Raw genomic sequence first — 11,025 nt, 5'->3', positions numbered from 1 at the left:
GCGATCTATTTAAAGATAGCGTTGCTGCTAATACGTCCCACTTCTATTCACACGATATGCATGCTTCATCTAATATTCATATTACCATTCATCCTCCAGTTTTCATCAGACTAGCATGAAGCTCTGAGTTCATTAAAAGTTATGGAGCCAAAAAAAAGATAGATGGCTTGCAGTTGATTAATTGAACTGTTCTCCATTTTACAAAGGTGTAAGAGTAACTGAAACTGGGCACTTGGCAGATGATGGAAATCAGGCTCCGGATGCGCGTGAATTAAGTTTAACAATATTTAATGGCAAGAAGTGTAAGCAAACAATCAAGGCTCACGATCGTGGGTTTCGTGGTGATGCGGGCTCAACAGGAACCAGCTCGAAGGACGCAAGTATCAGTATTAGTCGCAAAATCAGCTGTGGCAGCAGGGGGGTGCGGAAGCACAGCTGCAGAGGGGGAGGAAGCGGGGGCGTGGCTCGAGGAACGGTGCCGGGGTGGCAAAGTGACCGCAGCTGCGCCAAATTACGGGTGTTATCTGTCCGATATAGGGACAGAGCGAGCGAGGGAGCGGGAGAACAGGACCTGGCAGCAGAGCAGCAGCATCCTGGGAGCTGGAGACTAAATAAACGATTGTTCTTTCTGACAAACCCAGTTGTGCGTGTCCCTTTGTGCCCCGGAGATCCCACGGTCGTCTACAGTGGAGCCCAACTAAGGAGGGCAGCATGGACACGCAAGCTCAGCAGGCGGGGGCACCGGGCCAGCCGCTCGTGGCCTTAGGGCAGATGCTGGAAAGGATTACGGTTATGCAGCGCGAGGAGGCGGTGACAACCAGACAATTCCTGGGGGCCCTGCACGACCAAGCCCAAATGCACTCGGCGGCCCTGGAGCGGGTGCTGACCGACCGATCATCGGCAGCTCCGGCACCAACAGGACCTTCAAAGCTGGCGGGGGTAATCCTGCAGAAGATGACGGCAGAGGACGACGTACAGTCGTACCTCGAAACCTTCGAGGCTACGGCGGAGGCGTGTGACTGGCCGGCGGACGAGTGGGCGGTCCGTCTCTTACCGCTGCTGACTGGAGAGGCGCAGACAGCGGCACTAGGGCTACCCCCGGCAGCCAGGCGGGTGTATGCGGACATCCACAAAGCGGTGGTGGACAGGCTCGGGCTGTCCCCGGAGGACCACCGACGGAGGTTCCGGGAGGCCAAGCTGGGGCCTGAGGACCGACCGTTCGCGTTCGGCCAGCAGCTGAGGGATGCCGCAGCCAGGTGGCTGCAACCCGGGAACTCCGCAGCGGCGCAGGCGGTGGTGGAGCGGATCGTCCTCGAGCAGTTTGTCGGCGGGCTCCCGGCCCGCACATCGGCTTGGGTCCGCTGCCATCGGCCGGGGGGGATGAAGGCCGCCATCACCCTGGCGGAGGACCACCTGGCGGTCCATGGCCCAGGGAAGGGGGATGGCGATCGGCCGCCGTCTACGGGCCGGCCGATACCCGGCCAACGAAGGAGGCTGCCTCCGCAGCAACCGTCACGGCCGGCGCCGTGGCCGACACCCCTCCCTCGGATCCCCGAGCCGGGGTCCTCGACCGGGCCCGGTACTCTTCCTGACCCACAGGGGGTATTTCAAGCGCCAGGGCAGGAGTGCTGGAGATGCGGGCAGCCCGGGCACTTCCGGAGGGAGTGTCCGTTGATGGAGGTGGGCCAGGTGATCCGGGTTGCCGGCTCGCCAGCCTCTTCCCCAGGTCCGGGACCGACGTACCGCGTTCCGGTAAGAATCCAGGGGGGTACACACCAGGCAATGGTGGATTCGGGCTGTCGCAGTCTATGATCCACCAGAGCCTGGTTCGACCGGGGGCATTGGTGGAGGCGTCGTGGGTGAAAATACGGTGTGTGCATGGGGACATTCACGAATATCCTATGGTGGCGGTGGAAATTAGATACGGGGGGAAAAAGCATAACGTAAAGGTCGCGGTTAGCTCCCACCTTACGCACCCCTTAATCTTGGGAATCGATTGGCCGGGGTTTAATAGATTAATGGGGAACGCTGCGGGGGTGCGTTCGCGGCAGACAGGGTCATGCGATGTGTGCGCCGTGCGCAGCGGTGACGCGAGGTTGTCCGACACTGCAGACGGGGAGGGGGAACCGGAGGAGCCTCCACGGGAGACTCCGCCGGCTCCCGAGTTTCACTCCATGGAAGATTTTCCACTCGAGCAGTCTCGGGACGATACTCTACGCTCAGCCTTTGACCAAGTGATACAAATTGATGGTCAGCTGGTGCGCCCTGACGCAGCGCAGACATATCCGCACTTCACATTGATTAAGGACAGGCTGTACAGAGTGAGCCGTGACACTCACACAGGGCAGGAAAGCACCCAGTTGCTGGTGCCAAAGAGCCGCCGGGAAATTATTTTTCAGGCGGCTCACTATAACCCAATGGCTGGTCACATGGGATATGATAAAACTCTGGACCGGATAATGGCCCGATTTTATTGGCCGGGCATCCGGGCGGATGTGCGCCGTTGGTGTGCGTCCTGCCCGGAGTGTCAATTGGTAAACCCTCCGGCCATTCCGAGGGCACCGTTGCGCCCGCTGCCATTAATGGAGGTTCCATTCGAGCGTATCGCTATGGACCTCATCGGGCCATTTCACCGGAGTGCACGCGGATATCGCTTTGTGTTAGTCTTCGTGGATTACGCAACACGTTATCCGGAGGCGGTGCCATTGCGCAACATTTCCGCAAAGAGTGTCGCGCAGGCGCTGTTTCAGGTCATCTCCCGAGTAGGAATCCCGAAAGAGATTCTGACTGACCAGGGCACCCAGTTCATGTCAAGAACACTGAGAGAACTTTACGGGTTACTGGGCATCAAGTCTATTCGGACCAGTGTGTACCACCCACAGACCGACGGTCTGGTGGAGCGTCTGAATAAAACTTTGAAATCCATGATCCGTAAATTTATTAATGATGATGAACGTAATTGGGATAAATGGCTTGACGCTCTGTTGTTTGCAGTACGGGAGGTTCCCCAGGCCTCCACGGGTTTTTCTCCCTTTGAACTTTTGTTCGGCAGGACACCACGGGGGATGCCCGACCTCATTAAGGAAAACTGGGAGGAGGGCCGAGCACCAGTAAAACGAGATCCAACACGTCCTGGACCTGCGAGCAAAACTCCACACCCTGGGTCAGCTGTCACGTGAAAATTTGCTCCAGGCCCAGGAGCGTCAGCAGCGGCTGTACAACAGAGGGGCCAGGCTGAGACAATTCACACCGGGAGAGAAGGTACTTGTATTGCTTCCTTCTTCCAGCTCTAAACTCCTCGCCAAGTGGCAAGGGCCCTTTGTGGTCACACGGCGAGTGGGGGATGTCGACTATGAGGTGGTGCGTTCTGATAGGGGCGGAGCTACACAGATTTACCACCTCAACCTCCTAAAGGCATGGAGGGAGGCGGAGTCGGTTTCTCTGGTGTCCTCGGTATCTGAGAGAGAGGAGCTGGGGCCTGAGGTCCCAAAATCCACTAATCCGGCCTCGCTCCTTTGTGAAGACCGTCTCTCCGGGACCCAGAAAACAGTCATTGCCCGGTTGCAAAAGCAGTTTGCTGATGTGTTCTCTCTCCTTCCAGGACGCACAAACCTCATAGAGCACCAGATTGAGACGCCTCCAGGCGTGGCGGTGCGGTCGCGGCCCTACAGGTTACCTGAACACAAGAGAAAAGTGGTTCAGCGGGAATTAGCGGCCATGCTGAAAATGGGGGTAATAGAAGAGTCCCACAGTGCCTGGTGTAGTCCCATTGTTCTTGTGGTCAAGAAGGATGGGTCTATTCGGTTCTGCGTGGACTATCGCAGGGTGAACGATGTGTCACGGTTCGATGCTTACCCAATGCCCCGGGTCGACGAACTCCTGGACCGACTGGGCACTGCGTGTTTCTTTACGACACTGGATTTAACCAAGGGCTACTGGCAGATTCCTCTGTCGCCAGAGTCTAAGGAAAAAACGGCCTTCTCCACTCCGTTTGGTTTGTACCAATTCACCACGCTTCCCTTTGGGTTGTTCGGGGCCCCGGCCACCTTTCAACGCCTCATGGACCGGGTGCTACGTCCGCACGCGGCATATGCTGCCGCCTACCTGGATGATGTGATCATACACAGCACCACCTGGGCGGAGCATATGCAGCGGGTGGGCGCGGTGCTGGAGTCCCTGAGGCAGTCGGGGCTGACGGCCAACCCGGGGAAGTGTGCAGTTGGACGGAGGGAGGTACGGTATCTGGGGTACCACTTGGGCGCCGGGCAGGTGCGCCCTCAGGTAGACAAGACCGCCGCCATCGCAGCCTGCCCGCGGCCCAAGACTAAAAAAGAGGTAAGGCAGTTCTTGGGGCTGGCAGGCTATTACAGGCGGTTCATCCCGAACTTCGTGGAGCTGACCAGCCCCATGACTGACCTGACCCGGAAAGGTGCCTCAGATCCGGTCCAGTGGACGGAGCAGTGCCAGTTGGCGCTTGAAAAGGTAAAACAAGCTCTCTGTGGGGAGCCACTCCTCCACACGCCTAACTTCTCTCTCCCTTTACTCTGCAGACTGATGCGTCGAACAGAGGGCTGGGGCCGTTTGTCCCAGCAGGTAGGGGGTTTGACCGCCTGCTGTACATCAGCCGCAAGCTGTCGGAGAGGGAGGGCAGGTACAGCACGGTGGAGAAGGAGTGCCTCGCCATCCGGTGGGCGGTCGACTCCTGCGCTACTACCTCCTGGGTCGCTCATTCACCCTCTGGTCGGACCACGCCCGCCCAATGGCTCCACCGCATGAAAGATACCAACGCCCGAATCACTGGTGGTATCTGGCTTTACAGCCTTTAATTTCAAGGTGATCCATAGGCCGGGACACAGATGGTCGTGGCCGATTTCCTCTCCCGCTCTCATGGGGGAGGGGGAGTAGGTTCGGCCGGATGTTGCCCCGGCCTAAGTCGGGCGGTGGAGGTATGTGGCAGCAGGGGGGTGCGGAAGCACAGCTGCAGAGGGGGAGGAAGCGGGGGCGTGGCTCGAGGAACGGTGCCGGGGTGGCAAAGTGACCGCAGCTGCGCCAAATTACGGATGTTATCTGTCCGATATAGGGACAGAGCGAGCGAGGGAGCGGGAGAACAGGACCTGGCAGCAGAGCAGCAGCGTCCTGGGAGCTGGAGACTAAATAAACGATTGTTCTTTCTGACAAACCCAGTTGTGCGTGTCCCTTTGTGCCCCGGAGACCCACGGTCGTCTACATCAGCCAATCACAAAGTTCAGCCTTTAACACTTTCCTGTTGGCTCAAAGTCCGATATCAAAATGGAGAGGTCAAATATCATGAACCCCGGGTCAAAACGTCACTTCCGATCAAGTCGCTAAACAAGTATTTTCACAATAAAAGTCCCGTCTGTTATTGTCCGCATTAAAGTCACTTCACCGGCTTCAACCGGCTTCCAATCTGAAATACTAAACTAACATTCACTCTCATGCAACATTAATTCTTGCAATTTGAATTTGCATAGAGTAAACAGTACCCCTATGCTTCATAATACATTCAAAATAATAATATTCTCCCTAATATTTCCGATTATAATATATTTCTATATTAATTCAAAGCTCAAGACTACAGAATCAAAATAAACTATTACAACCTAACATAGGTAATGCCCTGAACATATTTTTTCTTGTGAAAGAATCACTATTATACAGTGTTGAATGCATTCAGGCAAAACCAGATACATATTACACCGTACAATACTTTTCATGAATGAAATATGATGCTTCAACAAAAGATCAGAATTCATTCAATAGTATGTATTCATTTCGGTGTCAGTCCTTTTTCTTTATTTCGTCTTACGCTCGGAGTCACTGATAATGATGTTTCCTCAAGTTTCCCTTTAAATCCAAACCAACTGCTGTTCCTGCCACCAGATCATTTCTGTAGGAGTCGAGGATTTGGAGTCACGGAAGGGTGATTACCAATCAGTCCAGCTGATGACAATCAGGCACCGGTCCCTGAACCACACCCCCGCTCCACCCACTCTGCAGCCAAGCCAAAACATAAAATTTAGCACTACACATTACCAGTCCAAGCTTTGGAGACACTGGTACAGCTGTCTATTTCTAAAGCACGTGTAATTCTATGTTTGTGTTTTACTTGAGGTTTTGTATGTATTTTATTATATTTTAATGTTTTGCAATATCTGGACCTTGAGTCTGTAATAAAAGTTTGATTGAATGTAACAATATAAAAATGTTTGAAGGTCCTTGGACAGTAAGTTATGGCTCAACTCTGAGACTGGGACCAATGTTATATTTTTACATTTAATGCTACTATTGAGGTCTCCGAATGTGCGTTTGTTATGCTACTTTCACACCGAAAGCGACGCGATTTTTTCCCGCGACGAGATCCCATGCAAAGTCAACGTACAGACGTGTGTGGCTGCGATAAACGCAACATGTATATATATATGTTATGAGGCGGCTGTAGCTCAGTGGGGTAAGAGGGCCGTCCTGCAACCGCAAGGCTATGGGTTCGATCCCTGCTCTCCCCATTAGTTGCAAGTCGAAGTGTCCTTGAGCAAGGCACTGAACCCCCAGTTGCTTCCCGGGCGCTTCACCGCAGCCCACTGCTCCTTAATAACTAAGGATGGGTTAAATGCAGAGAACTAATTTCCCCTTGGGGATTAATAAAAGTGTATATTATTATTATTATTATGAACCCAAACACGAGGGCGTTAGATGTTCCGATGTTTGTGGGATGTCCACAACAAGTATAAAGCAGAACTAGTGGTTAGTTCTTTATGGTGGATGAAGGAAATGATAACAGTATTTACAGAGACAAGTGACGGACATAAGCTCCGCCCCTCGCGGAGCTTCGCAACGTTTATGGTGTGAACACGGCAAATGGTCGCGCGAGTAAACTCACACGTTTTTGTTGTGTACGTAGCATTAGAGTTTCCCTCTAATGACGGCAGCAACAACAACAAAAATACTACAGGAAAGAGAAAACCAAATCCGTATTGTTGATTTCGCCGTGCCAGTCGAAGCACGCCGGCGCTCAAACCACCGGTTTTAATTTGTGAGTGTGGCGGCGGGGTTCGGTCAAGCGCAGCTGCAGAAAGGGATGTGGGGGAGTGCGCTCAGGGAACGGGGCCAGGTGGAGCCCTGATTAGCCTCACCTGCGTTAATGATGATTGTGCTCCGACTCAACAGCAGTAGGGACGATGGAGAGGAGTCCGGGGTCGGAGAGAGACCGAATACATACACATATGGATTGAAGCAAGCTAATTTAGTTTGATTAGAACATATTGTTAATTTGGTCACGATTACAACTCTAAGTAAACCTTTGGACTGAGAGACGGGGATGCAGCGCTGTGTTTTTAAATATATAAATATACAAAACAAGCTCATAAATAATAATGAAATTGTTCTCAAAATGACCAGAATCTTGGTAATCCAGTGTTGGTATTCTATAAATGTGTGTTTGCGTGTGCACGTGCGTGTATGGATACCTTATGAGTAAGAGAGCGTCATAGCGGTTGATTAAATATTTGTATTCTTTAAAAACGATTGGTTATTAACTGTGACCAGACTGCATTAGACATAATAATAATAATATACATTTGCTGGACAATAAAAACGGTTGTACAAGGAAACATTTTCATCTAACAGCCCCCACGAATAGAACTAGGTATAGATATCCTTCTGCTCCTTCTTTTTAATAACCCGGAAACAATGTTATGTGTGTGGGAACCCACTGCATCATCCCCCGGAGGACCCACTGACAGGCTCACTGTTTCACGTCTCCATCTCTTCTCTCTTTTCTCTGACCTTTTATTATTTCCTCGACCGAGGTGTTTTTCTTCCCCTGTCACGATGTTGATGTATATATGTCCTGTAGCTATTTGGGTAAACAAGCTTTGAACGCTTTCACAGAGGCGATGACTTTTGAGGCTTGAAAGGGAGAACATTTTTTCTTTTTTAAAAGACAGCCGTCAGTTTCTGACTCTTTTTTTGTTGTTGAGGATGTCCAGAGAATTTTTCATTTTTTTTCATTTTTCATGAAAGCATTTTAGCTGCTGCTGTGCACCGACCGCCGTTTTCTGCCAGCATTTGTTTTTTCCGTGCCAGTGTAAATGTACACAGGAGGAGGAGGAAGTCTTTCACATGAAAACTATTTGATTTATTTCCACCAGCTGCAGCCAGAGAAGGAAGGAGTCATTTATTAGTACCCGTGGAAGTTGTTGTTGTCAGTTAAAACGGATTAAAAAGGAAACAACAAACTGTAATTATGAATGTGGGTCTCTATAATATATATATATATATGTTGCAGTTCCTCATTGCTATGATCCAGCTGCCACAATATGGAGCCAGACAGTGTTTAGTGTCGGGGACTGTGATTTTTTTTAAGGGGGGGCATGGAGAGCTACATTTACTCCTAAAATGTGCACGGAGTGTCACTCGAGAGGAAGGTGACGAACAATAGTTTACATCTTTATCGGAAACTTATTTCACCCACAGTGAAATATACAATAGCAACTGTCACACCAACATGTGCATAAATACATGCTTACATTACCAACAGGGGACCAGCATGCGACTCCAAACCAAGTCTTGACGTTTTTTTCTGGTGATTTGGTCAAAATTCTGTCATACGTTAAAAAAAACATACTGTCGTAAGGTCAAAAGGTGTTTCCTCCTCTTCCTACACTCAGATGCCGACCCCACTGGAAGCGTGTTGTGCGATTGAGTTTCGCATTACTTCATTTACATTCAGCCTGTGATGCAGGGTTCCAAGTAAAGTACACACTGTTTCAGATGCGTGTGACACACTACTTAGACTAATGCACGTGTCAAATGGTTCTAAATGGTTTGAAATAGACGGCGCAGACGGCGTCGACTGCCTCGTTGCCTAACCTGTGCACGCTGACACCTGGGTGGAACCGGTCGCTGCGTTTTACATTTCATACATTCGCCACAACTGGTGGCTGTTCTTGGTAATGCTGTTCACACCAAAAGTGTAGCTTTTGCGAGTAGATCACATACAAAGTGTGAAACATTCGCCCGAAGCCGAGTTGCGAAAGTCAATCAGCGTTGAGACACGTTGGTGAATCTAACGTAGTCAGACGAGCTGTGTGAGCCTCCTGGGGATGTTATGAATAAATATATTTATATATGATATTCATGTTATGTATGAGGGCGTTGGATGTCCTCAACAAGTATAAAACAGAACTAGTGGTTATTTCTTCCATGGTGGATGGCGGGAATGATAACTGTTTCCACGGAGTAAAGCCACAGAGATAAGCCACGCCCCCTCTAAGGGGCATATGACGCGAAAAGCCACAAACAGTCACGCGAGTATTCGCAACACTTTTGGTGTGAACGCGGCATAAGCCTTTATTGGGCTCACAAAGGCAGACACACTTTCACTTCCATTACAAGCGTATTAAAGTGTGTGCAGTCCACGAAGAACGTTAGAGAGGCGGTGTGTCACTCAAGAGCCGCAGGCCGGAAAACAGCTCCACCGCCATCCCCTGCATATTAGGAATAAGTGCTCGAACAAATGTATTCCTTAAATAGTAGCCTGATGTTGTTGTTGTTATTCACAATTAACATTTTCCAGAGGCTATGGCATATTCGACCTGGCGCCGGGCGTGTATTTGTCAGGATTTCGGAGAGCATAAAGGGATGGATATTTACTGAAATAGCTTCAAGGAGGGTTTATTTTCCACCTTATGTCACAATTACACCTTCTTGAGATCCATTTTTAAATGTCACCATTAAATGATAAAGTAATCATAAAACACACATTAATGAATTGTTCATTAATTAATTTGCTGTAAACGATTACTTATCTCAGCACTGGGAACTCGTGTATCACCAGCGGCAGCAGTTTCAGGTTTGGCATCAGCCTTGTGAGGGAGACCTGTGACACACAAAAATATAGCTGCAATTAAAAGGAGGAACACAGGCCAATAGCGGAGACCTGAAATCACACAGCATGGCTGTCCAATGAGAGATGACGCCCCGCCCCCTTGTCCCTCTCTATTGGTGTGGGTGTGTCCCGCAGGTTTTGCCGTATTTTCTTCACTGCTTCCACCAACATCATATGAAAGCCGGCGAAACCAGAGCAGTTGAATTGTAGCGTCATTAATGTGACATTTTTCATTTTGTATATTTTATTTTCAAAGATTATATATGTATATATATACATTTAAATTGTCCACATGAATCTGACAATGTCAACCCACTCTGGAATAACGTTTTTACATGGGTTGGACTGCTGCATCTGACTTTGTCATTTAGGAGCACCCAACATTTTTCACAGTGCATTTTGAAGCCGCAGGACATCTGAAGTGTGACCTTTTGCTGGCTGTTCCAGAACACGTTGGTAATTCCTCAACACACTATGGAAATTATTGTTTACAGGACTAAATTTGGCCACCTCGGCAGAAGATTTGGGGTTAAAAGGGAGCCGGATGTTTGGCCCACTGGACCACTTTGAGACCCTGCTGTTGGCAGTTAGAGCAGCGCAGTCTGTGCAGTCATCTCACGTTATTACAGTGTTATTACAATGTCATTATAGTGTCATTACATAAACGGGGTCTCTCTCTGACACAAACACACTACTTAAATGAATATACTGCCTCTTGTCCCTCTTACAAGGCAGTGTGGTGACCTTCTCTGATGATGTCTGGTCCGGATCTTTCAGCGACAGTGAAATATGTCGCCGCAGAATCTTTCTCGACGGAAGAAATTATCAATAGTTTTCTTCATGTTAAATTACCGGCATGTCGCTCAGAGCGGAGTTCAGGCAGCGGCTTCACATGCACACACACACTTATCACACATCGGCGGGCTTCAGTGAGAAGAAACAATTCAGGTCTATTTCTGCTGCAGTTGCACGTTTGTGTATTTGTGCACGGCGCCGTGTCTCTTTGTGCGATGCTCAGTTTGTGCACTACTCAGTAATCTGGGTTCTCAAGGGGAGTAGCACTTTAAAAAGCACTGTCCGTGAACCCCAAAGGGCCCCACCACGTGAAATAAAGACAA

General features: G+C 50.0%; 1 protein-coding gene across 1 annotated transcript; it reads left to right on the top strand.

Moving 5' to 3' along the window:
- Positions 1 to 711: 711 nt before the first annotated feature.
- On the top strand, positions 712 to 5,168 carry LOC130198498 (uncharacterized). The gene is made up of 2 exons (XM_056421663.1): positions 712 to 1,752; positions 5,081 to 5,168. Exons 1-2 carry the CDS (start codon positions 712 to 714, stop codon positions 5,156 to 5,158), a joined length of 1,119 nt encoding a protein of 372 aa, XP_056277638.1. The 3' UTR covers positions 5,159 to 5,168.
- Positions 5,169 to 11,025: the final 5,857 nt, after the last annotated feature.

This window comes from Pseudoliparis swirei, chromosome 8 (genome assembly GCF_029220125.1).
Source record: "Pseudoliparis swirei isolate HS2019 ecotype Mariana Trench chromosome 8, NWPU_hadal_v1, whole genome shotgun sequence".
NCBI lineage: Eukaryota > Metazoa > Chordata > Actinopteri > Perciformes > Liparidae > Pseudoliparis > Pseudoliparis swirei.
This window is presented reverse-complemented; position numbering and strand designations above follow the sequence as displayed.

Excerpts from the sequence above, each read along its gene's own strand:
- LOC130198498 (XM_056421663.1), top strand. The coding sequence starts at position 712 with ATGGACACGCAAGCTCAGCAGGCGGGGGCACCGGGCCAGCCGCTCGTG. Across the intron at positions 1,753-5,080 it reads GACCGACGTACCGCGTTCCG|GGACAGAGCGAGCGAGGGAG; the intron begins GTAAGAATCCAG and ends TGTCCGATATAG.